The 27,767-nt window shown below is 38.3% G+C and overlaps 2 protein-coding genes across 3 annotated transcripts in view; one reads left to right on the forward strand and one right to left on the reverse strand.

Annotated features, from left to right (window-relative positions):
* Window positions 1–1,486: 1,486 nt before the first annotated feature.
* LOC142108392 (Fc receptor-like protein 5) overlaps window positions 1,487–27,767 on the reverse strand; it is an 87,550-nt gene continuing 61,269 nt past the window's right edge. The window contains exons 6-7 of the mRNA XM_075192015.1: window positions 2,707–2,988; window positions 1,487–1,737 (exon numbers count right to left, since the gene is read on the reverse strand). Coding sequence (XP_075048116.1) covers window positions 1,487–1,737; window positions 2,707–2,988 — 533 coding nt within the window. The remainder of the gene's footprint in view (window positions 1,738–2,706; window positions 2,989–27,767) is intronic.
* LOC142108163 (Fc receptor-like protein 5) overlaps window positions 20,095–27,767 on the forward strand; it is a 43,775-nt gene continuing 36,102 nt past the window's right edge. The window contains exons 1-5 of one of the 2 annotated variants that reach the window (XM_075191777.1): window positions 20,095–20,163; window positions 20,271–20,340; window positions 25,204–25,224; window positions 25,906–25,926; window positions 26,518–26,778. In XM_075191777.1, the coding sequence (XP_075047878.1) occupies window positions 20,310–20,340; window positions 25,204–25,224; window positions 25,906–25,926; window positions 26,518–26,778 (334 nt within the window). In that variant the 5' untranslated portion in view covers window positions 20,095–20,163; window positions 20,271–20,309. Of the gene's footprint in view, window positions 20,164–20,200; window positions 20,341–25,203; window positions 25,225–25,905; window positions 25,927–26,517; window positions 26,779–27,767 lie in introns of those variants that run through there. The other variant, XM_075191776.1, reaches the window with a different exon arrangement.

The following is a 27,767-nucleotide window of genomic DNA, read 5'->3' on the forward strand; positions in this document are numbered from 1 at the left end:
AAGTCCATCGAAACTTGCTACCACAGGGAGGGGTGGTTGGGGGGTGGGTTCTCTTACCTCAAAAAAGTAATGTATCTGGATTTACATAAACCATTAACGTACCCCCTGTGTTAGTTGATACCACCTACCTGGTAAGCATATTCAACATCTCTACTGCAGTTATGGTTAAATAAATATGTTTATGTTCTTGATGGAATCTGCTCTTTTAAAGATGTTGTCAACTTTTAAACAACCTCCCCTCATTACCCATCCCCAGTTACAAACCCCCGCTGTTATCTGCAGTAAGATAATCACAGTACAGAAGCAATCTATACAATCATATTCAGTAAATCAAAATATAAATGCTCTGTTGTATAGGGATTGGCTGAATTGATTCCCCTTATTTGGAAGTTAAGCTGCAGTTGGTCCACAGGTCAGTTCCATCAAAATTTCAAACGTTCCCCCATATAATGCACACAGATTAAGTTTCCCCAGGTAGATCCACAAATTTATTCACAACAGTGTATTTTCACACATATATTTTTGTTTACATATATCATCAGTAGATACAGTGATGGAAGTGGGGGTGTATACGGTGGTATGGCATGCTGCCACTTCTCCTGCTGCCTTCATTATAAAACTATAAAATTCCATCCACTTACATTCCCATTAAATTTTCCATACCGCCACTTGTAAATTTTAATATCGTCACTTCTGAATTTTCACTTCGACTGCTGATAAGATGCGATCACTTTGACCAGGCTAAATACTACTAAATGCTGCAACAAATGTTATTTTCTCAATGCCTCTCCTATACTCAACACTTTTGACCACCAATATCCCCTCTATGCTGATGACACTCTAATTTAATTCTTTCCCTGACCTCCCTCCCTCCTCTCCCACGTATCCACGTATGCCTCCCTCCCATCCCCACCTGGATGTCTTCTTATGTAGTTGCTTTCTCTATAGTCTCTTGTACTGATTTTACTGATTCAGTTGTTTCTCTTGTCCCTTAATTATCTGTATTTTTTCAATTTATATTTGCTGATTGTGCAACGCTTTCGATTCTGTAGCACCTTATAAATGAATTAAGGTGATGATGATGATGATGATGGTACGGTGGCTTAGTGGTTAGCACTTCTGCCTCACAGCATTGGGGTCATGAGTTCAATTACCAAACCATGGCCTTATCTGTGAGGAGTTTGTATGTTCTCCCTGTGTTTGCGTGGGTTTCCTCCAGGTGCTCCGGTTTCCTCCTACACTCCAAAAACATACTGGTAGGTTAATTGGCTGCTATCAAATTGACTCTAGCCTGTGTGTCTGTCTGTGTGTATATTAGGGAATTTAGACTGTAAGCCCCAATGTGGCAGGGACTGATGTGAGTGAGTACAGCACTGTGGAATTAGTGCCGCTATATAAATTAATGGTGATGATTATGAAAGTAGCTAGTGAGCACACTTACATTGTCCCAGTAGTAGTGTGGTGGCTGTTGGAACTCATGCTTTCCTTAATCTATGGACCCTTTTTTTCCACATATCCATGGATGGGTGTTTAAATCTTTAACATGATCATGAAACGGATACAGTAAATCATAGTTACCTGTTATATTTGCTGGATGTGCTGCTTGATATAAAAGAAGGGATAAAGAGCTTTTATTTCTACGTGTCCAGACAAGGAGAACAGAGATGAGGAATACGACCACTAGAGACCCGATTATGGCCCCAACAAGTACAGGTTTAGTCACTGTGAATACTTTCTCTGTAGGAAAATACCAGACACAAGTTAATTTTTGACAGTTCAACTGTTACTTGTTTACAGATCGCATGTTTTGTAAAAATAGAAACAGTATTTCCATTATCACAGACTCGTTTTTGCTCTAATTATATACAAGACAGTAACACCAACTCATAAAGTCATGTAAATCCCTTCTGTCATACAACAGGTAAGTGACCTTGTACGAACCAATTTATATCCAACTGTATGCTCACAACACATGACGAGACCGATTTGTTTGGTGTCAGAGCTGAGCTATGGAATTTGTGTCTACTGTGGCCATGGATGCAAGTATAGAATACACAGAGCAGTGATTGTTCCCCTGAATATCTTGCAAATATACATTTTTTATTCATTGTAGAAGAACCAGTTTTCAAAAAAGTGCCTATATTAGGATCACATGTTATGATATTTTATTACTTATACACAGGGAGAAATACGCTAACTATGGTGTAATTTATAATTATTTGTTATGCTCCTACATAGCCTTGCTTTTTTGCTTGTTCCCTTTCCATACTGTTCTTTGTGCCATTTACACCAATGCCCTCTCCAGTCCTTTCCACCTCGAAATAGAACACAACAAATAACCACATACAAAGCCCCCACATTATTACTCTTCAATTGTTAAATCCAATGACAGAATTGAAATCAGTGGGCTTAATTTAATTCCTGGTTTTCATTTCCTGATTTTCAATATAGATGATTAAATTCAGAAAACAAAATTCTATTTTGACTGATATTAAAAGGCAAATGAATGCACAAGTGATTGATGTCCAGACATGAGCAAAATGTATCAATATTCTCTTTATCACCCTTCCACACACGCAATGCAGAAATCAGGATATGGGATAAATGATGGTCAGAGAGAAATATGAAAATACACATGTTACATTGAACATATGTATAAGATTTGAGTAGAACAAAACAAAGTCTGGCCCAGATTTAGGTACTCACTTTCTATCTGGATATACAACACGTTACTCCTCTTCCTCACACTGCCGGTGGAAGTTCTCACATCACAGGTATAATTCCCAGAATCCTCCAGCTGAGCTGACGGAACTCTGTATGTATCAGATACACTGAATTCCTGAACATTCCGCCCATCTCTGTAGAATGCAAACTGCAGCTCTGTAGTAGCTCTGATTGGGTTACGTTGTGTGTCACATGTCAGAGCCACGTCATCACCCTCTGTTACTGATGATTGATGATTTACAATTTGTGGAGTAACAAATATATCTGAAAGAGATGATAATAAAATGCTGCGTATGGTGTGAAATGTGGGTCATTTACAGTAAGCAACTGCTGCACAAAACGCTGATTTCATTTTGTGGTTGGTGCTGTGTCGCACACAAATATATATGTACACCTGCAGATTACATAAATGTTCCCCATCATGCAGCCAGTGTGAGATGGGATTATAGCCCCCTTTTTGAGCCCTACACACTCTAGATACAAAGTCATCTCTAATAACGGCTGTGTTCCTGTGTTTTTTACCTGCCTGTTTTAGTCTTACATTTCTGGATATGCTCAAAAATGTTGTCAAAATTTTTTGTGAAAATGGAAGACAAACATAATATTTGATTTTCTCCACAATTTCATGAGGAAAAAAAGGAAAACTGTTTTTTTACCATGAATCTCTGGAATAAATTTACATGGAAACATGATCCTTTCCCTGTAATCCCATTATCATTTATTAAAAGATAGATGATAGTGGGAAAAACATTTGTATACATTTCTTACTTTCCACAATTTGAAAAACAATTCAGTAGGTGAGAAAACATAATTCTATTCAGATTTTCTGATAGACTGTTGGCAGCTTTTCATAGAGAAAAGAAGAAGAAGAAGGAGAAAAAGAAAGAAGACAGAAGAAAGAAGAAAGAAGAATGAAGAATGAAGAATGAAGAAGAAGAAGAAAGAAGAACAAGAACAAGAAGGAAGAAGAAGAGGAATAAGAAGAAGGAAGAAAAGGAAGAAGAAGAAGAAGAAGAAATAGAAGAAGATAGATTTGGAAGTAATCTTCATAAAACAGGGGTTATGCGATATACACTGTATATATGGGATATCTTCAGTGAAACAACAGGATATTCAAATTCAACAAGTGTAAGTTTGTGTTTCCAAGATCCTTATTTTTCAGCTAGACGTGTATTATCCCTTATAGTACATGAGCAGTATTGTTGTTCCTTGTTTATATGTACAGTATTTTTTTTAATCTGAGAAAATAAGCAGTCACAAATCTGTGTTGTGAGACAGGGATCTGTATATCTGTAACAGGCTGCTACATGGGAGAGTGGTACAGAGCCAGAAAATTAACAAGAATTGTCCTTCTATCTCTTGACTGGTGGATGCAAACACCACCATATTATTCCACAAATCCATACACTTTGGAGGGAACCTAGGTGCACCTTCGCAAACTGGGTGACATTGTAAATTAGCTCTTATGTCATCAAATAAACATATTTGAAGAGAGCCCATTGGATATGTCTGCTCAAATGAGAGAAAAAGGCACTAAAACAGGGGGGCAGAATCAATGTGTGAGGGAAAAATATGAGAGAGGGCTCTGTGAAGAAAATGAAGCTGACGGAGAAAGATACCAAGTTTGCATAAAAAAAGAATACAGATCTGAAGCAGAGAGAACGCAGCTAAGCAGTAAGAGAGAGAGAGAAAGAGATACTGTGAAGAGAGAGAAAAACACAAGCCTGAAGCTGCCATTTGGGACAGAGTGGTAGACAGAAGCCATCGAAGGAGCAATCAAACAAGGAGCTTTGGAGTGGAGGAATTGCATATAATTATAGCTGGTTATATTAGTTGTTTGCTGGTGATTGAGATACTACTCTTAGAGTGCAGAGCTATGGGATAGTGTGGGGAGTCCTGAAGATGTGGATTGGTGTTAGGCCATTTTCCAAGTGCTGGACTGAGATATCTTTTGCAAGGGTAATAGAGATTAGGGAGGGAGGGTTGTTAGGTTTGAGAGACTAAGTTTCACCGTCTTGAAGTGGTATAGATGTTTGCTACGGTAACAAATTGCTACTGCTGTACAAAGTTGTAGGACTACAGGAAGAATAAAGCTGCTGAACAGAGAGAATTAAGTTTGCCCCCCAACATTTTGTGTGAGCATAATTCAGCCCATGAGGAGCAGCCATTCTGAGATTACAGAGAAAGTTCATTTGCTATGGAAATCTGTATCTGCATTTATTCAAGTGCCAAGTGATTTAACCTGCTACCTGGTATGTGTGATTAAACATCATTTATTCAAGTGACTGTGTTTGAATTCAAGTTGCTCATCTGCATAGAGTGAGGTGATCAACTGAGCTGTTGTTTCTAGAGAAAAATGATAACTGGATCGCCAGGGACGTAAGAGGTCTCTATTCAAAGGCATCTGTGTAAAGTACTGTGTCCAAGGATCATCTGCCTAGTTTAGGGACTTGCAAATACTGTGAAGGATGACAGGCGACCAGTATTCTCCAACAAGAGAGCTAAAACTATTATTGTGCAATTACATGTTTAAAGGGTTTGGGTTTTGAACAGTGTGTTAAGAACTGTGTAAAATACTGTGAAATTATTGTATAACGTGCAAAAAACTGCTGCAGACTCTTGTTCAAGCAAACCAGCTAGAGTAATTAGAGTGTCAGAGGTACCTCATCTATTGGCACTAAGAGAGGTGCAGTTAGCTTTCTAATATTTAACTACTTGTTGCCTTTATTTTTGTAAGTTGAATAGCTTTATGCTTTGTTATCATTTCATGTCAAAAATATATTTTTGATATAGAATACAGAAAAGTAGTTGCTGCTCAATTCTCAGCTAATAAATGTGCATGGGTGGCTTCTCTTCCAGTAATGAAATTTTCATGTTTGTGGTCATAGTTGGTGGGCAAGGGGCCCAGAACTCTAAATGATGATCACATGACAAACCTCCTGTGTAATGCTACAACATAGGGTGTAAGAACAAACTGTCAATCAAATGCACACAATATAACACACACAGAGATTTGTACTGTGTCATGTGACACTGGCAGAAGAATTCATTATTTCATGGCAAAACCGGAGCACCCAGAGGAAACCCACACAAACACAGAGAGAACATACAAACTCCACACATATAAGGCCATGGTCGGGAATCAAACTCATGACCCCAGTGCTACAAGGCAGAAGTGCTAACCACTAGGCCACTGTGCTGCCCATGTATAGTGCTGCGGAATCAGTGCCACTATATAAATAAATGATGATGATGATGATAAAAGATCTAACAGCAAGTCCTGCATTATAAAATATACACTTGATTGAAGTTTTCTAACCCATAACATACATGTAATGCCTTTGACACTCATGTTTTGTACCCTTGTCTATAACAAAGACTTAGCAAAATTTCACAGGCTTCAGAAATCTAAAATCTTATTAAATACAAGATATTGAGAGATTCTATTGTAAAGCAAGACAAGGGGAATATGCTTAGACTGCAAAATCATTGCCTTAGAGGGGACCTAATTCAATTGAATGTGTTTCTTAAAACCACTTATGTACTATTAACATATTAATTACTGAAATTACCATATTTACCATGGACCAAGATAAACGTCTCATCCTTTTTAACATAACGTTCTACTTTCTTTGTACATTGGTACATCCCAGTCATAGCTGTGGTTACATTTGGAATATATAGTACATGCTTTTCGGGCTGTGTATATTTATTATCTGTATGGAAATATGTCTCTTCATTATCGTTATATGTAGGCCAGCTGTGGCATCTCAGCGTCAGTGGGTCACCTTCAAATATAAAGGGGGGCGCCTGCAGAATGAGAGATGCTGAAAATAGAAATGATAATGTATGTATTAATGGGTGGTCCTTACACAACATACTTTTGTATATCGGACAGAAATTTAGACTACTCCAGCTAATTATTATGTGAGTCAGAGAAGCAAGGAAACAAACAGACGTCACGTGGTTTCTGCTATAGAAATAATTCCCAAATTTGACCCTGTTATGGTGAAGTCTCGCCATCTCTTAGAGAACACCCAGAGTTGATGTACTCTAAAAGATGTTATATATCTCCTTCTTTTTTTTTATTTTTGATGCTTTAAAAAAATATCATTAGACCACAATGTGCAAGAAGATGTTCTAAGAATTAATTATAACTAAGAAACGATATTTATGATTAATAAGGAAAATAAGATCAAGCTATAAAACCCTATATAGCGATAAGATCATTTTAAATTTAGAAGATCAGATAACTATATAATATGTCATTTGATTATTTAACATAGATGGAAATAATAATAAAACCTCAGGAAATATGAACCCAATTGTAAGAATTTTTAAATTAAATAATCCTGACATTTTTAATATAAATTAAATTAAATTACAATATTCTATAGCATAACCTCATAGCAATTGTGATATATGCAACTTTTTTAATACACTATTTTCATTTCTTCTTTAATTTCTTCTTTTTGGTTATAATAGATCAAATTAAGTTTTTAATTAAGTATTCATCAAATTGATATGGAGTGATTAATAATGTTATTAGTAATTATGGACATGGAATAACTTTGAAGCAATATATTGTAAAACAAAAAGTGTCTCTCTTTTTTTCTTCATAAGTTATTATTTTTAGTAATGTGAAAGAGAGAGTTTATCTAGTCCTCTCCAGTAGGGGTCAGTATAGCACTTCCACAGATAGACAGACTCCGTTCCCTTGCACTGGAATCCAAAAGCCTGATTAGTTCCCATCTTCGTGTTATAAGAGGGGGCTTGGGGTCAGAGAGAATGATCCCCCATTAGCTAATCGGGGACAGGTCAGATAGTATTTGTTAGTTATTATAAATGAAAAACTCACCATATAAAACATCCAATCTGACAGGGTAACTTAAGATCTCAGTTCCTGCAGAGCACTGATAGTCCCCACTGTCTTCCACCGTTGCAGATAAAATTGATATATTCTGTGTTTGCTCTTTATTAAGAATTTCTTTTTTTTTGTACCAAACATAGCGCTGATTGCTTTCAGCATCAGATCCCACATCACACGTTAGAGTCACTGTTTCCCCAGGAAATATCTCTCTCCAGTTAGGAGTAAAAGTCACAGCAGGTCTGACTGCAGAACCTATAAAATAACACATATTAAAAATAGAATTATCTACTTTACGACATTACAAATTGCCAAAGAAGGACACTTACAATGTGTTATAGTAATAATCTTAATAAAAGGTAAACATTTTAAATAAGAGCTGACAAGAGATAAAAGGGAGCAGTATATACAATAAACTTCTGGGGTTAAATGTATCAAGTTGAAAGTTTTCCAGCAGGTTTGAAAAACCAATCAGATTCTAGCTATCATTTATTTAGCACATTCTACAGAATGATAGCTAGACTCTGATTGGTTGCTATAGGCAACATCTCCACTTTTCAAACTCACCGGAAAACTGTCAGCCTGATACATTTACCCCTTTATGTGATAAACTGAGGGTAGAAAGGTTCTTTCTTTTACACACTTCCTCATCTTCACTCTACAGAAATTGGGTATTCCGCAAAACGTTACACACTCAAATTTTCCTTATCAACTTTGACCTATGTTCATTCCGTCATAGCAGTGATGGTAACGTTTCCTGTGATAGCATTAGAAGCATTTTAATTTTATTAGAAGAATACGGGGGGCCCCGATGTGGTGAGAGTATCGCCTTGTCTCTTCTTTGTCCCTCCCATTTATCCTTAACTTCTTCCCCTCTATGCAAGGGAACTGGTTGTACACCAAATAAAAGGAGGTAATGTTAAGCACTCACCATTATATTCAATGGTGCGTCACATGACATGCAAACATAAATTTAATATTTGCATACTATAAATAGATAATATTCAATAAAATATTTTTAAACCACGGCATGAAGAGAACATTTTGAAATTCCTTGAGTAGCTGTTCCCACCGATCATCAATCTGGAAGTTGTGTGTTCTGATTCAAGCCATTTCCCATGCGTCTGAGTAGATATTTCACACAAGGCACGCTACACAAACTGGCGTGCGTTCTACACTACATTAACAGTATTGTGTTTAGAGTGGTAAACCAAGCTGCGTCAAAGGATATTGTTTCTTATTTATATGGGACTCTTCATAATACAGAAGTTTTTTAAACAAGGAATTGTATTCACTTTTATATCAAAAGAAAAAAACTGTTATATGAGCATGTGTTCATCCATTGATGTAAATTATTATTGACTATGGAATTTCTTGTCAATTAATTTGCTATTACAGATTTAGTTGTTTTTTTTCGCTTTCTTACATAGCTATTGCTGCAGTAAACTTACCTGAGATTCCCAGCTCAATCATTGCTGTAAAATAAACAAAAAAAAAGATATAATAAATTTATTAAGCTGTATGTATACAATACAGGGACAAATTATTTGTTGATTAGGAGACAAAGAATTTTGCAAATACTGCACTCCCATAGGATTATCCGATTAACCTGGTTCACTTTAGTAAGGTTAACCTTTTATTTATTTCATACCAGCTAATAACAACTCATTTGTCAATATTATAATTGGACCTTGTTTTGCAGAGGGGTCATTTATATAAAAATGTCCTCTCTTCTGACTCCACTGCAATGGAACTTTAAATAACAATCAATATTCCTCTTTTGCATTCTTTTTTCTGGTAAAGCCAGGTGAAACTTTATTTACAGGTGCTGATTAAATTGACCTGCAAACTTTAAAGGGGCAATTCTCCGTTATCCTTTTCTTTTAACATCATCATTTCCGATTTGCCGTGAATCCCTTCTACTGGCTGGGCTACTAATTTGATTAATAGTGTACTTGTTTTCTAATTTTCCGTAGAGATTTGATTTGTTGCAATAGGTCAGCAACGATTACTCTATTCATCATCATCATCAGTTATTTATATAGCGCCTCTAATTCCACAGTGCTGTACAGAGAACTCACTCACATCAGCCCCTGCCCCATGGGAGCTTACAATCTAAATTCCCTAACATACACACACACTGACCGAGAGAGACTAAGGGCAATTTAACAGCAGCCAATTAACTAGTATGTGTTTGGAGTGTGGGAGGAAACCGGAGCACCCGGAGGAAACCCACGCAAACACGGTGAGAACATACAAACTCCACACAGATAAGGCCATGGTCGGGAATTGAACTCATGACTCCAGTGCTGTGAGGCAGAAGTGCTAACCACTAAACCACTGTGCTACTTTATTGCACTGAACCCATATGTAATTTCACTCCTGGAATTTTTGGTGTTTAAGGAAAATAATAATAATGATCTGTAGGTTTGTATATTATTTCTAGGAATTCCATTCATGCCCAAGACATTTTGCGCTCACCATAAGCACCGGATCATTGTAATTAAATTAGTAAAAATATTACTACTTACAGATCGCTGCAATGAACACGATGAAGGGCATGGTGACAATCACCAGGACTTGTAGAATAATGCAATTTACAGTAAAAGAATATAGATGTTAAAACTCTTTCCTTCCTGTTACGTGCCCAAAGTATTGTATTGCTTGAAAATTAGCTGTGTTTTTTTTCAAATGAGACCACTGCGCTACCTGTTACTAGGTCAAGCCTTTATAGTCACTGTGCAGAAATGTAATGGAAACATTAAAGAGAAATGTTGTTAAATGTATTTCTTAATTAAATTTTTCTATACTGATCTTAAGATCTTTTGCTAAATCAAAATATTTTTTTTCGGGGTTATTTTGGGTGAAATAGATGACTTACGTTGGCTGTTTGTCTGTGAGGTTTGTTTCTGTTGGAATTAAATTTATTTATAAATAATTGCACATATATAGTACTTAGCCACATTTGGGATTATCACAGTTTATTTTAGAAGATTCTTTGCACACAATTTTGCAGAAATTAGGGAGAGCAATAAAAAGTACCGCTGGGCATCACATTTGAGCTAACCCCTTAGTAAATAGGAACTATTTATTTTTCTCTTCTAAATGACCCTTATTTATTTATTGCATAACTTAAGAAGACATTGCGGTTTCCCTTTGAATATTTAATTACATGCGTTTATGTAATCCTGTGAGTTTATGTACATGTACAATGCAATGAGACTGAACCATAAATGTAATATTAAAGGGATACTAATATTTTATTTTTATTTGATAAATTTATTGCACATTTGGTATTAATTTGTCTAATTACTTTTTGTCTCAAAATGTGATTTTGATTTATTTTGTATATTTTGATTTTTTTTAATGTATCTTCTTTCTGTCTTGTATTAAATTGCTCCAATTTTTTAAAAATATATATTATAAAACAAGGTTGGTGGGGAGTGCATTTATTGTATTCAATTAAACTTTATCTATATAACAGGTGTGTGAGTCTGTTCATTTTTACTGTTGTTTTTGAGGCAAAATATATATAGAGTCTTTTGGACCCACTTGGCCATTATGAAGGAACAACAGGGATGGAAATGTTGCCACTTCCATACACAATTTCTCAGATTCCAGAAATGTTTAGGAGACGTCCCCTTCTCAGTGCAGCACTAGCAACTTTTCATAGTGGTACCGGTCCTGCGGTGACTAGCCTGGGAGTCTCTTATCATTACAGCCCCTAAGCTGTTTGTTTCTCCGTTGTAGAGAAAATCATCCTAGACGGTCTAGCTCTGGAGCTGGCTATGAGATTTACAGGTTTATTGATATATACTGTCTGTTTTACATTACTTATTGTTTTTATTAGAATGAACCACCCTGCCCCTTATAAATGTTATAACCAGCCTTTTCCATCTTGGGGTAACTCTCACTATAACAGTGCAAAATTCAGTGTCAGGTCAACCACTGTAATTTGAACTTGCTGACGCCTAGTCAACACAGGGCAACCACTCAACCTAGGGCAATAAGTCAGCCACAGGGCAATCTAGCCAACCAAGGCAAAGAGTCAACACAGGGCAACCACTCAACCTAGGGCAATAAGTCAGCACAGGGCGATCTAGTCAACCTAGGGCAATGAGTCAGCACAGGGCAACCACTCAACCTAGGGCAATGAGTCAGCACAGGGCAATCTAGTCAACCAGGGCAAAGAGTCAACACAGGGCAACCAGTCAACCTAGGGCAAAAAGGCAACACAGGGCAACCTAGTCAACCAGTATTATAAATTAGCAGTGCTACTAGGGCTTTGCTCTGGCTGCTCCAGAACTCCATGGACTGCAGGGTTTAGCCAATGAATAAATGGGATGGCAACTGACCAAAATATTAATTTCTACACTTGTTAAAAGCGTAATTAGTTATCTAATTGTACAAATGAACAGGCACTTTGTGCTCTTTGTCATCTCATCTCTTGTCATCTTTTTTTTTATTTTTATTAAATGCACTGGGTGGCTCAAAAAACTTTGTCAGTTCAACGTGTCTATAATGTCTTATTGTGTGGGGACGCCAAACTGTCAAGTTTATTGTATTGACTGTCTGTACTTCATAGAAAATGGTGACTTGTGTGAATAAAAGAGAAGTACTTCTCCAAAATTGTGACAAACTTCCCTTAAGTTAAAGTAGCGGTTTTGTACATTTGAGTAAAGAATGAAATTAAGGACTGAGTAGCCCTTGTTTGCAGTTCAGATATTAAAAGGAACTTGTTGACTTCTATCATCCTCTTTATTACTCTATAAGTGATGACATCTTTGTACACTTTGAGGACAATGTGTCAGGTCCAAGCAGTGGTGAAAACAAATTACATCTGATATTACAATAATGAAATAGGGTGAATGAGCTCATACAACCCCATATCGCTAGGTAAATTGTGTAAGAAACAAAGCAATGCTTATGCCAGGGGCAATGAAGAAAAGAAAAGTAGTGCTGACCCATCCTCATACAACTTATTTAAAATCTCCCAAGATATTATGGGTGGCAAACATTTATAACTTGTACACATTAAGAAACAATAGGCTGCCCCACCAAAAAATCTAGGAAGCACAATCATATTTTCCACCCCAAAAAACATGTTATACTGTGAGGGAAAGGATACTACTGGATCATACAATAGAATTGATCATGCAAATAGCTGTCTGCTAGTTCCCCATCACCTACAATCTTGTAAACAAGCACCAAGATTCAATAAATAAGTGCTAAACAATGTAAAAGCCAAGGTGACATAGCAAGTCCAAAATAGCTCAGTTGGAAATGTTTTCAAAGTCCCAAGGATAACTTGGAGATGGTCAACTACGTTGTATGTGCAGGATAAATCAAGATCGTAAGGAATCGAAGCTCGTAATTTCAATCTTGATTCGTATGGAAAGCCATCAGCTGTAAGTATTAGACAAGGGAGCAAGTACACATTACATCCTAGAGCACTGTCTCTAAATGTACACTTAAAGATGTTCAACTTTCAAATCTGTTGAATCTGAATTATTTTGGGAACTGAAGTCTTCTACAGAACCCAGATGGTAAGTGCCTAGGTGGTTTTATTATAATGATATAGCAGTGCCCACTTTATTTGATAACCCATAATTTGCCTCAATTTACACATATGTCTAGATTTCCACTGAAGTGTATATATTTTTGGAGCAAGATGACCATATTTGTTGAGTAGCATGGTGTCACGAACAGCACTCACCTGAGTCTGCGTGATGCATATGTGACACAGGGTTAACCAAACAACAACCACCTGGTCTGTCTAAAATGATTAAATCCTTCCCTATCTATGACACACACTAGCTTTGCGATACTAATTACCACCACCAAGGTTTTTTTTCAGACAAGAGCTGACACTCTTATTTAGGAAGCCTTCGGTTCTCCCTAGCATTAATCTAACACAATTTACTTTAATCAGAGTTCACATAAACCACAAGGTTACCAAAAGTTTCCTTTAGGTAGAGTCTGGACCAAACTGTCGCGTGAATTCGTAAGAACACAGAGACTAGAACTTATTAAGTGTAATTTAATATGGAAAATACATCCACAATGCTTAAGATAAAAAGATAATGAAATACATACAAATATAGTGCAATTGTTTCTTATAAAATAAATGGGATGAAAGTACAGAGCATTACTTACAAATAATAATCCGTATGCCTGGGGCAGGCAGGAAAGATGGACAGTCCTTCAATTAGATTGATTCCCCAAGAAGCTGACCCTTTGTCCCTCCAGACACAGGTTTTTAAGCAAACTCGAATGGGACGGCATTCACAGGGGCAGCGTGAATGCTAATGTGGGGGGCGGAAATGTCCCCTGGGTGTTACCTCAGATTTGGTCAAACTATTCCTAAGTTTTGACCTGTTGGTAATTCTTCACAGATATATCTCAGAGAAATAACACCCCTCTCAATAACCCGGTCATATTCTCCCGCACGTTTAAATACCAAACATAATGGAATTACAACAATATCCAATCTCATCCTGAAATACATGTGCCTATGGCTGTTCCCTGTGTAGTTGGTATCTATCTTTCAAGACCCTTGTGTGGTTTTGGCTCCTCAGTACAGAGTGGCATCCAGATTTCCCAAAATATGAAGAATGAATTAATTTCCTTTCAAGTTCACATTTCTATATACCTGTATAGGCTTTCACATGCTGTCTACACAGGATCTCCAGCTGTGATTAGCACCACAAGGTCTATTCAAGTCTCTAAAGTGAACATCCTGGACCCTGCTAAAAGTGGCAGGCTTATCTCCTCACACTGGGATGTAAAAAGCCATCAAACACAATTACATCAGACTCTGCGGGCTAGATTTACTAAGCTGCGGGTTTGAACAAGTGGGGATGTTGCCTATAGCAACCAATCAGATTCTAGCTGTCATTTTGTAGAAGGTACTAAATAAATGAAAGCTAGAATCTGATTGGTTGCTATAGGCAACATCCCCACTTTTTCAAACCCGCAGCTTAGTAAATCTAGCCCCAAGTCTTTAACTGTTACACCAACTTATCAACGGATTCATTTGATACAACCTATTTACACTGCAGTTATGAATTATCCCTTAGAAATAACTGCAAGCTCTCTATGAGTTGGGCGGAGAGAAGGAATATACAACATGCTATCGTACCTTATTTTCTGGAGCAGGGGAGAACAGAGATTCAGTTGTTCAGAGTGAGATTACTGCAACGTATGGTCATTTCCACTCTGCTAAAGGACTTGAATTTTGTATCAACTCATATATATCACATCTGAAAAAAATAAATTATTGTTTAGTGGTCCTTGATATACAGAAATGAAAAGATAAACTAGACATTTTAATCATATATTGTGAGGACATGTAAAAATAGATTCTTTTGTCAGTGAGCACAAAATATTTTAATGTCATCTGAGGGTATTATATAAGAGAATTCACAGGGAACACAGTGCAAACAAAACAGGATGGACATAATTCATGGGAAAAAGGAAGTGATAATCATGAGTTTTGTCGAACGAAAACAAACAATATTCATGGTGATAATTTTAGTGCTTAGGGAAGCAAGTAACTGCACAATTTCAAAATAATTAGTCAAAATCAGGAAACAGATAGATGTACTGCACAGTTTACTAGTGGAAAAGAAACCGGAAATGTATATAAATTATTTTGCTTAATGACAAATTAATTCGGTAGAAGCTGCAATGTTTAGTGGGAGAAAAACAAACATACAAGACTCAGACAAGGTTTATAATTGGAGAGGAGTAAAGGCAATGATGGTTAAATAAATTTAGGAGAACGTTTAACACAACAGAAGATGGATGGAACATAGGCTTAATGTCATTGAAATACATGCATTGTGTGCTAATTACCAACCAGATTTCTTAGAGGTGAATTACTAAGATAAGTGCAATAGTGCTGTAACCTATAAAAGCCTTCAGTCTCCATCGCTGTCGGAGAAGTGGCTGTCCAATTGCGATGTGTTACCTTAGTCGTGTATGCACAATAGCACACAGGGGGTCACTTCCTCCTTTCACAGGCTGCTGGTGAAGGAGTTTTTAGGTAGTTTAGGAACGGGGTATTCACCAGGGCTGGTCAATAAGCCCTGGCATGGTAAATACCAGCTACAGTACCTTTTGTATGCAGTGATTCAAGATGATACTCACTGGCCATCAATGTTATATAGACCCAAAGTGAGTTTATAATTAAATAGTTGTACAATCATCATCATCATCATCATCATCACCATTTATTTATATAGCGCCACTGATTCCGCAGCGCTGTACAGAGATCTAATTCACTTTAGTCCCTGCTTCATTGGAGCTTACAGTCTAAATTCCCCCTTCACTGGAATGACCTCCCTCGCTCCATCCGCCTCTCTCCTACTCTATGCTCCTTCAAACGTGCACTCAAAACTCACCTCTTTCTCAAAGCCTACCAACCATCCACTTAACCCCCATCTCCTCCACTCATTCTCCCCTCTCTCCCATTCCCTCAACTGGCTCCTCTTGTGTCTGGTCTGTTTAACCCTCCCTTAGGATGTAAGCTCGCTTGAGCAGGGCTCTCTTCCCTCCTGTCTCCTTACCCGTTCTTCTGCTCCGTGTCTATTGCATCTACCTGCCTGGAGTTTCTGAAGTATTGGTACTTTTGTTTATTGTTCTGTACTGTTATACCCTGTATAGTCTACTGTTTGTACTATGTGCGGCGCTGCGGAAACCTTGTGGCGCCTAATTAATAAATGATAATAATAATAATATACACACAGACAGACAGACAGACAGAGAGAGACAGACTATGGTCAATTTTGATAGCAGCCAATTAACCTACCAGTATGTTTTTGGAGTGTGGGAGGTAATCAGGGCCCACGGATGAAACCCACGGAAACACGGGGAGAACATGCAAACTCCTGGTTTCTATAGGGTAGACTTTCATTCCTGCATGCGTGTGGAGGCTGCATATTGCCCCTTATTTTAAAGCTTAGAGTTCCCAAAGTTTTGTATGTTATTCAATAATCTCTTATGCCAAGTGGATTTCCTCAAAAATGTATAGGCCTTCCGTATCACGTAACTACATAGGTCAACGGTGGAGGATGAGTATTGAGAGGAGGCCTTAGAATCCTATAGAAGGTCATTCCCAAATTTTAATATGGAGCTAAGTCACTGGTTTTGTTGCACAGATCCTATTAATCCAACAGTAGGATTAATAGTAGTGAATTTCGGCCTCCATAAATCCTACACTGTCCGAAAAGTCTGGAGGCCTGAGGTAGACGATAACATCTTCAGAGACAGTGCAGAATCAGAGGGGGCTTGTAACAGGTTTGTTAATTTGTGTATGGGATTCAATGGGCTCCCAATCATCCTTGAACCCTTGATAAATAGACCCCTATAAATGTTAGTTTAACTCTCCCCTATAAGAGTTCATAACCCTGAGAATGTAGATATGTGTGCTGAATATTCCACTTATTTTAATGTTCTAAACAAAGAAATACTGGTGTGTGTATGTCAGTATATAGATTGGCTTAACATCAGTGCAGCAAACACATTTACTACTTATCTTTTGTGTCATTCCGTCTTTTACACATGTTTGAGCATCAGTAGAACATGCCCTAGAAAGGTAATCTGTAAAATGCCTAAAGTATTTGTCCGTTTGATTAAATTCTTATTATCTATCTAAATATAATCTTTTAATTTGCATAGTGCCATCATATTACACAGTACTGTACAAATAATATTTAATCATTCACAGTCCCTGTCCCATCAGAGCTTACATTATTCATAGGCAAACCGAGGGGGTGGGGGTTCCTAGTGCCTGGAAACCCCCCTCCAAGCCTGGGGCACTGTATAATTCAGGTGGCTGGATCCTGCCCCCGCTTCACACGCCTCTGCTTGAAAAGGAAGAGCTGCGTGCACCTAACAGTAGTGCACACAGCATTGCCCATGTATATTATGGGGATAGGAAGAGTTGGAGAGCAGCCAAGCACTGTCTAAAATTATAGCCACGCCCCCATGCATGCTGGTCACGCCCACTGGTGGCGTGGTGTGGAAACCCCCCTCTACAAATCCTGCGTTTGCCCCTGAGTATTCTCTGCCACACAAACAAGTCTATTTTTGCCAGTAGCCAATTAACCAGTATATTTTTGGACCGTGGTAGGAAACCCACGCAAACATGGGGAGAACATACAAACTCCGCATGGATAGGACCCTGGCAGAGAATCAAACTTATGACCCCAGGGCCATGAGGCAGCAATGCTAACCACTGGCAACCAACATTACCAGGGACCCGTAAAATTAAGAATTAATAGACAGTTTGTCAATGGATAATATAAGAACAAAACTATGAATGTGTGCTATATTCTTCTGATAAAATAGAAATCTAGGGCCTGATTCATTAAGGATCTTAACTTAAGAAACTTCTTATTTAAGTCTCCTGGACAAAACCATGTTACAATGCAAGGGGTGCAAATTAGTATTCTGTTTTGCACATAAGTTAAATACTGACTGTTTTATCATGTAGCATTAGTTTTTAATGATCATTAGAATTAGCCTTTAAATCAGCAACAAATCAATACATCGGATAATTTGAATTAACTATAGTATGCAAACATGTTGCTGTCTTAAAAATTATTTGTTCATATATTTAGTAAAGGGAAAATATGTATTCTCAGTAGAATGCCACTATTAATTATTTGAAACAGTTTTAATCATTTTTAAACCTGGGCTTAACATATAATTAATGTAAATGATAATAATATGTGGTGATAATTTATTTTTGTAGACAATAGATGTATCTTTATTGCATTGAATCCTGACAGAAAAAAAGACAAAATAGCAAAAGAGATAAGGACACAGATAGTCACTTCTACAGCAGAGAAGGGTGTCGCCAGGAAGAACTTGTCAGCAGTTAACATTGACATAGTTTAAAGGGTCACCTATTAGTAAACAGAATGAACAGTCATTTGTCTTCACATTTAACAAATCTTAAAAACAATGGGCCTGAGTCATTAACAAAAGTACAGCAAAAAAAATGAGTAAATGTACTCCAGGACAAACCATGTTGCAATGCAAGGGGTGCAAATTATTTAGCACATAAGTTAAATACTGGCTGTTTTTGTCATATGGCACACAAATACTTGAAAGCTTTATTTTTACACTGAAATTTAAAATTGATCTAGGACATGTCCTACCCCAACTACAAATCTGTCCTCACATTTTAAATTTACCCACCCCCCAACCCCTCCAATGCAGCATGGTTTTGCCCAGGTGCAAAGTTACTCCTTTTAATGCTTTGCTCTCCTTAATGAATCACGCCCAGTATTAGCAAACATTCCCTGTTTTATTTCATCCATTTTCATGTTCAATTAAATAAAACATGGAAAAACTAAAAGAAATACATTATTTCTAATGTAAAAATGTGGTATTATTGTCTGTACATGTGACGCATGTTTATTTGAGACAAATGGTGCAACTGTCTCAAATATATGTACTCCATCTCTATAGTAAACAACTAATGATGTTATAGCCTGCCGTACAGAATACTGCACTCTTACACTGTGTATAATTATAATACATTATATACATCGGGACCCCTCTCTTAACAGTTAATCTGCGTGGTCCCGACATTGCCGCTTTAAATAAAAAATTCATTAAGGGCTTACTGACGTCAGACACTACTGGCGGACACCTGTGCATTCGGAAGAAGCCGCTGTCAGTCTTCTGGTACGATCGGATATCTGGACAGTCGCTGATCAGGTAAGTCTGTGTATATTCTTGTAGTTGTGTTCTGAAATCGTTGGGGTTTTTTTTGTAGGTGTCCTCAGCGTCGGATTTATCAGCATCGATGAAGAGATTACCACCAATTTATATGTATTTATATATTCATTAAGGCACGCAAAACTAATGTGAGCTTTTTGAAAACGCATGTAGTTTGGGCATACAGGCGTCCAGATTCAACTACAAGCAGATCGGGAGAAACATTTCTTGTTGAATACGGGTCTAGGTCCGTTCTGCTCTGACGGACGATACGCTACAGGTTACGTCCAATGCCTATGTCCCAGCGGAACGTAGAGAAAAGAAAAACCAATTAATGTCATTAATGAAAAAGCATTAAAAAAACATTGGCGTTCCTTAATGAATCAGGCTCACAATGAGCAGCAAGATATGCAGAACCACTGTTTCGGCACTAGTGGTCCGGAATGGTGTATTATATCCAGCGGCATCTCTTAGGCACATTATAAAAGTTCAGCATAGCCACACACCAAGGGCTAGATTTACTAAGCTGCGGGTTTAAAAAAAGTGGAGATGTTGCCTATAGCAACCAATCAGATTCTAGCTTACATTTATTTAGTACATTCTACAAAATGATAGCTAGAATCTGATTGGTTGCTATAGGCAACATCCCCACTTTTTCAAACCCGCAGCTTAGTAAATCTAGCCCCAAGTGTCTGTGTCTGTATGTTATTTATAATATAAAAACGTTCTGAGTACATGAGGAAGTTCTACACTGCTTACACCTTACACAATCTAACAGGGTGATGGCTACATTAAGCGAGCTATGCAAATTCCTGGCCTGATAATCGTTCAAATATCATGTGAGTATTTCGCAATCCGCATTCTAATTATGCTCGATGTCCAGAAATCCACTGACTGTTCTTCTTCCCCAAAAACAGGAAACCAAAATGTAGTTTTTATCTTTTAGTTTCTGCAGTAACAATTCATCATCCTGCCCAGAAACACCATGTCGACCTTCGTCCTGATGATCTTAGGCTGTGAGTACAGAGATTAGTTCAACTATAGGAGCAAGTGAATGTATTTATGTATCTTTTATATTTGTTTTATGCATTGAGCATATGCGCCTAGTAGTGTATTTGTTGTTAATGTTTGTCAAGTATTGTTTTATGGGTTCTATATATATATATATATATATATATATATATATATATATATATATATATATATATATATATACATATTGTACTGTGTTTCGTGTAGCAAAATGTTCTGTAACATATATGAATTAAATGTACTTAAATAATGGGACCTTCCTGATGCAAATCTGCAGTTTTTTTTAAATTGGGAGACTTAGAAATTAGACATGTTCTATAGAGTAGTGAGTAAATGTGACTCAGTAAAATACATAGGCAGTGTATGCTATAAGAAGAACTTTCGTCTACAAACATTTTTTTCAACACTCTAACACACCAACACAAACACATAACGTTGAGAGAAAGTTTGTGTGTGTGTATATATATATATATATATATATATATATATATATATATATATATATTTAGGACACTGATAGGATGTGTTCATGTACACGGAAAGAAAAAGATTAGGTGGAGGGGGACAGGAGCAGAATTGTAAAAAAGGAAAATATAATTTAAAAAATACAATGGGCCTGAATTATGTCCGAACGTAACTTGCAGTTAAGTTAAGTTTAATAAAAGAGTACGGAACTTGAGCTTAGTATTGCCCATGTTTAAATTCGACTAGATCTCAAGATGTGTTTCGATTTGAAACTGGGTGGAAGTACGCTTTTCCCTGAAAGCTACTTGCCGTATGTTAACAAACACAACACAGTGCAGGATGCGTACATAGATATGTACAATATAACGTTACAATAGGAAGTAGGAAAAAAACTATATTTTATATAATAAATGAACAACACATACTACTAAAATCATTATTAATCAGTGAGGACAGGGCTGCATGTGACAGGGGCAGTGACATGATGTGAGGAGGGGAATGGAGGCAGCAGGAAGCCACAGACTGAGAGTTATATAGTGGAAGGAGCAGGGTCCCCAGCAGTACATAGTATATCAGGAGATGAGTGGTGTGTTAGTGAGGACAGGGCTGCATGTGACTGGGGCAGTGACATGATGTGAGGAGGGAAATGGAGGCAGCAGGAAGCCACAGACTGAGAGTTATATAGTGGAAGGAGCAGGGTCCTCCAGCAGCACAGAGTATATCAGGAGAGGAGTGATGTGTTAGTGAGGACCGGGCTGCATGTGACAGGGGCAGTGACATGATGTGAGGAGGGGAATGGAGGCAAAAGGAAGCCACAGACTGAGAGTTATATAGTGGAAGGAGCAGGGTCCCCCCCAGCAGCACAGAGTATATCAGGAGATGAGTGATGTGTTAGTGAGGACAGGGCTGCATGTGACAGGGGCAGTGACATGATGTGAGGAGGGGAATGGAGGCAGCAGGAAGCCACAGACTGAGAGTTATATAGTGTAAGGAGCGGGGTCCCCCAGCAGCACATAGTATATCAGGAGATGAGTGATGTGTTAGTGAGGACAGGGCTGTATGTGACAGGGGCAGTGACATGATGTGAGGAGGGGAATGGAGGCAGCAGGAAGCCACAGACTGAGAGTTATATAGTGGAAGGAGCAGGGTCCCCCAGCAGCACATAGTATATCAGGAGATGAGTGATGTGTTAGTGAGGACAGGGCTGCATGTGACAGGGGCAGTGACATGATGTGAGGAGGGGAATGAAGGCAGCAGGAAGCCACAGACTGAGAGTTATATAGTGGAAGGAGCAGGGTCCCCCAGCAGCACAGAGTATATCAGGAGATGAGTGATGTGTTAGTGAGGACAGGGCTGCATGTGACAGGGGCAGTGACATGATGTGAGGAGGGGAATGGAGGCAGCAGGAAGCCACAGACTGAGAGTTATATAGTGTGAGGAGCAGGGTCTCACAGCAGCACAGAGTATATCAGGAGATGAGTGATGTATTAGTGAGGACAGGGCTGTATGTGACAGGGGCAGTGACATGATGTGAGGAGGGGAATGGAGGCAGCAGGAAGCCACAGACTGAGAGTTATATAGTGTAAGGAGCGGGGTCCCCCAGCAGCACATAGTATATCAGGAGATGAGTGATGTGTTAGTGAGGACAGGACTGTATGTGACAGGGGCAGTGACATGATGTGAGGAGGGGAATGGAGGCAGCAGGAAGCCACAGACTGAGAGTTATATAGTGTAAGGAGCGGGGTCCCCCCCAGCAGCACAGAGTATATCAGGAGATGAGTGATGTGTTAGTGAGGACAGGACTGTATGTGACAGGGGCAGTGACATGATGTGAGGAGGGGAATGGAGGCAGCAGGAAGCCACAGACTGAGAGTTATATAGTGGGAGGAGCAGGGTCCCCAGCAGCACAGAGTATATCAGGAGATGAGTGATGTGTTAGTGAGGACAGGGCTGTATGTGACAGGGGCAGTGACATGATGTGAGGAGGGGAATGGAGGCAGCAGGAAGCCACAGACTGAGAGTTATATAGTGTAAGGAGCGGGGTCCCCCCCAGCAGCACAGAGTATATCAGGAGATGAGTGATGTGTTAGTGAGGACAGGACTGTATGTGACAGGGGCAGTGACATGATGTGAGGAGGGGAATGGAGGCAGCAGGAAGCCACAGACTGAGAGTTATATAGTGGAAGGAGCAGGGTCCCCCAGCAGCACATAGTATATCAGGAGATGAGTGATGTGTTAGTGAGGACAGGGCTGTATGTGACAGGGGCAGTGACATGATGTGAGGAGGGGAATGGAGGCAGCAGGAAGCCACAGACTGAGAGTTATATAGTGTGAGGAGCGGGGTCCCCCAGCAGCACATAGTATATCAGGAGATGAGTGATGTGTTATTGAGGACATGGCTGCTTGTGTCAAGGGCAGTGTAATGATGACACTGCTCCTTAATGATTTAGGCCCATAGACTCATTAGGCCTAATCCATTTTTGAACGCTGGTCCATTTATCTTGTGTGAAATTGACCTGAACGGTGTCCGTACGCAAGTGACACTTCCCGCTGGCTACGACTTGAAGGGTGGAACGGGGGAGGGAAGGGACGGACTAATGTAGACGATGTATAGTAAATCCATGACCATGGCGTACACACATGCAGCTGGTTCAAGTTCAGGCCATCTCTCAGGTGTTTTTTTAGCCGTTACAATTTTTTACCAGCTCCAGGGCAGGTGTAAGTGCCGGCTGATAGTGATGACTACACGTACGTCTGCCAGAACAAGTAAGAGAATCTATACAAATGCATTTTATGTACAGTATGCATTAGGAACATCCTGATTTATGCATTCACCGGGTGGGGGAAATATTTTTTAAACATATATATTTATATTAATGATTATAGTATTAAAAGTTTTTTTTAAAATGCATGTTGTGTTCACATTGCGTTTCGAAGATGAATCAGGCCCATTGTATTTACCTTTTCTGTGTAGCTGAGTACAAGCTATTGTTCACTGTTATCAGTCATTTTCTGTTAAAGGTGGCTGATGACGGGATCACAGACAGGCAGTTTCCTGTGCATAGGAAAATGTTTCCCCTTAGATCATAGCTTTATCCCAAATAACTGCAGTTTCTGAAACAATTTCATATATAACTGTAGATGCTATTAGAAAATCTATTTTATAGGGCAACTTACATTTTAGCTTCAGTGGCCTTTTAGCGGGAGGTCACAATGCTGAATATTTCTGTTCTCAGAACCAGTGGTGGAACCATAGAAAAATTTGGGCAGAGGCCCAGCGGCGCCCTTCTCTTGTCACCAGAACCGCATTCCCTAAACAAATTAGGTTTACACACACGGTTGACTTCCTGGTTGCTATTTAAGCCACAGAATAAACTTGTGTTCTTCTTTTTTCACGTAGGCGTATTTCTCAAAACTCAGCAACCCAATATTGTGACCTTTTGCTATCAGTATGAATGCACAAGCCACTATGCCTCTTCCAGTAAAACCTATTAGCTTATATTACTGTACACACACGTCTACGTATATATTTGTATTGGTTACTGATATGAATGGATGTTGCCAAAAGAAAAATAAAATTAACCAGAATAATGCCACAATATCATGAAACATGCTTCTTTGGTTTTACAGATAAATTATATAGAAAGAAAAGCACATTTCGAAAGGACCTTATGTAGAGTTGGGGATGGATTCCGTATAAAACGCAAGTGTAAATTGCATCCTAAATTGGATGCATCTCAAATGATTGTCATCATTATCAGTTCGTAACTTACTCCAGGGGTACAGCACCTGCATCAAATATGTGTCTGAGTCCAGGTATACACATAGACATGATCACTGAGCCCCTCCTCTTACAGTCACTGAGAGGAGCACTGCTAAGCCATTCAATGAGATGGAAAAGGCTATCGGCAGTGTAAGAAAGACCTGGATCACTTTTAAATGTAATATACATTTTTAGGCACGGTTCTTCAAATGACATTTACATATGGGGCTTGATTCATTAAGGAAAGTAAAGCAAAAAAAATGAGTAACTTTGGACCTTGGCAAAACCATATTGCATTGGAGGGGAGGTAAGTATAAAATGTGAGGACAGATTTATAATTGGGGTAGGGCATGTCCTAGATCAACTTTTAATGTCAAAATAAAGCTTTCAAGTAGTTGTATCCTACATGAAAAAACAGCCAGTATTTTCCTTATGTGCTAAATAATAAACTCATTCGCACCCCTTGCATTGCTACATGGTTTTATTAAGGTTCAAAGTTACTAATTTTCTTGCTTTACTTTCCTTAATATGAATCAGGCCGACTGTTTATTTTTTTATTTATTTACATGAATATAGATTATGAGGTTTTTTTAATTCTCTTTTTTTTCTTTCTATGTAGCAACAACTCTGCAAGTCCTTGGTAAGTATCGTTCTGAAAGTAATGTATTGCTGAGCAACGGGATGACATTTTTAAACTGAACGGATGAGACTAACATGATTTCTGGAGCCTTCAGTTGGACTATACAAGCTATGTATTTTTTTATATTTAATATGCGTTAAAAATATAATTGTCAGTTTATGTGTGACATTTATCCCAAAATGCATTTCTAGAATGCATTCGCCAATTGGGGAAAAAATTGGATATTGTAAGAGAATTGAAAACAATACAGTCTAATTACATATATAGATAAAATATGGGCAGGCAATGGCTCAGTGATTAGCACTTCTGCCTCGCAACCCTGGGGTCATGAGCTTGATTCCTGGCCATGGCCTTATCTGGGTGGAGTTTGTATGTTCTCCCCGTGTTTGCCTGGGTTTCCTCCGGGTGCTCCGGTTTCCTCCCACACTCAAAAAAAATACTGGTAGGTTAATTGATTGCTATAAAAAAAAATTGACCCTAGTCTGTCTGTGTGTGTGTGTGTTAGGGGAATTTAGATTGTAAACTCCATTGGGGCAGGGACTGATGTGAGTGAGTTCTCTGTACAGCAATGCGGAATAAGTGGCGCTATATAAATAGCGAATGATGATGATGATAAAGTATATTGTATGGGTGTAATTATATGTAAAATATTCAATGTTTTCTCTGTCTTTTCTTTTCCAGCAATAGATCCAAACAATCCAGGTAAGCACACAGAAGTTGCTTAGTCTATAATAAAACCGCACTCATTCAGACAGGGGTCCCTTCAAATGTCTGTGTGTTCTATCCCGCTTGCGAGAAGCAACTTGGGTCAACTTGTTATATGATTCGTTGGGTCTGCACTCAAGATCTAAGTCATGTATCTCTCTGCCCATTCCTCACAAAGTACCCTAACTCTATATTAATTACTGTTCTGGCATGTTGTGCAAAATAATATGGATTGTTTTCTTGTTTTTTATTGCTGTTAAAGCCACAATCAATTTGGATCAGGCTGAAATACACTGTAATTTTCATGAGAAATTTCCAAAATTGACTACAGTCAGCCAAAACTCTACTCTTTTACTTATTTATGCAAATTTGTTTTTCACTTGAATACTAAAAGTCAATAAAATACGGGGGTAGGGGATTGTTGTCATTTCCTAACGGCACCAATTGGTAAATTAGCAGCCGGAAATATTGATCTTCCAATATGGGATTCACAACAAAGTCATATCCCCTACAAATATGTATAATTATCATATTAGTAAACCAGTAAAATGTACTTTTTAATATACCTTTTGTTGTGTTGTTTTGTAGAAGATGTAGGCAGACCGGTGGTGACCTTCTCACCTGACTGGAGAAAGATGTTCTACAATGAGACTTTGACTATAGCGTGTATTGGAATAACGAATGTACGAGGAAACCAGACGTATATCTGGTACAGGAACAATGACAAGATGACTATAAGTCAACAAAACTTTACTATATCCTCTATTCAGCTGTATGACCGAGCAACTTACCAGTGCCAGACTAGCACCAGTGCCAGAAGTGAATTTGCAAGACAGCACGTTATTACAGGTAAATTAATCCATTCGCAAACACGTGGAATTAAAATAGGAACTGTTGAAGTTGTCTTTTGTGTAACTTGTGCTTGAATTTCCCTAAAAATATTCTTACCCTCATCAAAAAAAATCACTCAGTTTTGTGCAAAATAGGAACAAGTATAAAATACATTTTATCTATCTCTGTATATATTATTACTATTTACTAGCTATAAGTAACAGAGACATTTATAGTATGTCTCCGGTATATATGGCCGTAATCTGGAGAGGCAACAGTTCAAACTCCAGCTTCTAATTGATAACAGTCCTTCAAATATTATATGGATTGTGTAAAATTGTTATCAAATAAATACGAATGTGATGACGATGGCAGAGTGATAGGAAGCTGGCCAGTGCTAGAGAGATCACAATTTAACAACAGCAATAGGATTATCTAGTAAGTGTCAATTGTTCATTCCTGCTCTTAGTAACTAGCACAGTTCAGCAACAACAGGTTTAGGAGCTGTGTCAGTTTTGTAAATATCATCAGCACTTACTTTTGCATGCTTACTTTTACGTTGCTATGACTTTTTTAGTGCTTATTTGAGATTTGTCCATAATGTCAACCGTACTGTTATTTGTGGCATTTGGAGACAGTTTTGCTATTCTGTTTGTGAAGATGGTAATCGTTATTGGGTTTATGTGCCAATGCAAATATGAAGAAAAATGTGAAGCAGATCCACTCTGGACTTCGTTTCTGTTTTACTCCAGTCAATTTGCATGTATACTGTTGGTCGTTGAAACTGTAAGCGGAGATCTTGTTCTCTCCGTTGTCAACCTGAGTCCTACCACATGCTGACTCTTGACATTCCTGCTCTCTGCTGTTTCTTCATAGGACATACCCTCAATCTGCTGTCTCTGAAATTCCTTCTGTATGTGACATACTTACTCAACGTGACAGTGACAGTCTGTCCACATGCAGCTCACCCATTGACAGGCCTTGTATTGTTTGTTGGTGGTCATCTA

Source organism: Mixophyes fleayi, chromosome 12, assembly GCF_038048845.1.
Source record: "Mixophyes fleayi isolate aMixFle1 chromosome 12, aMixFle1.hap1, whole genome shotgun sequence".
In the NCBI taxonomy this organism is placed as follows: Eukaryota; Metazoa; Chordata; class Amphibia; order Anura; family Limnodynastidae; genus Mixophyes; species Mixophyes fleayi.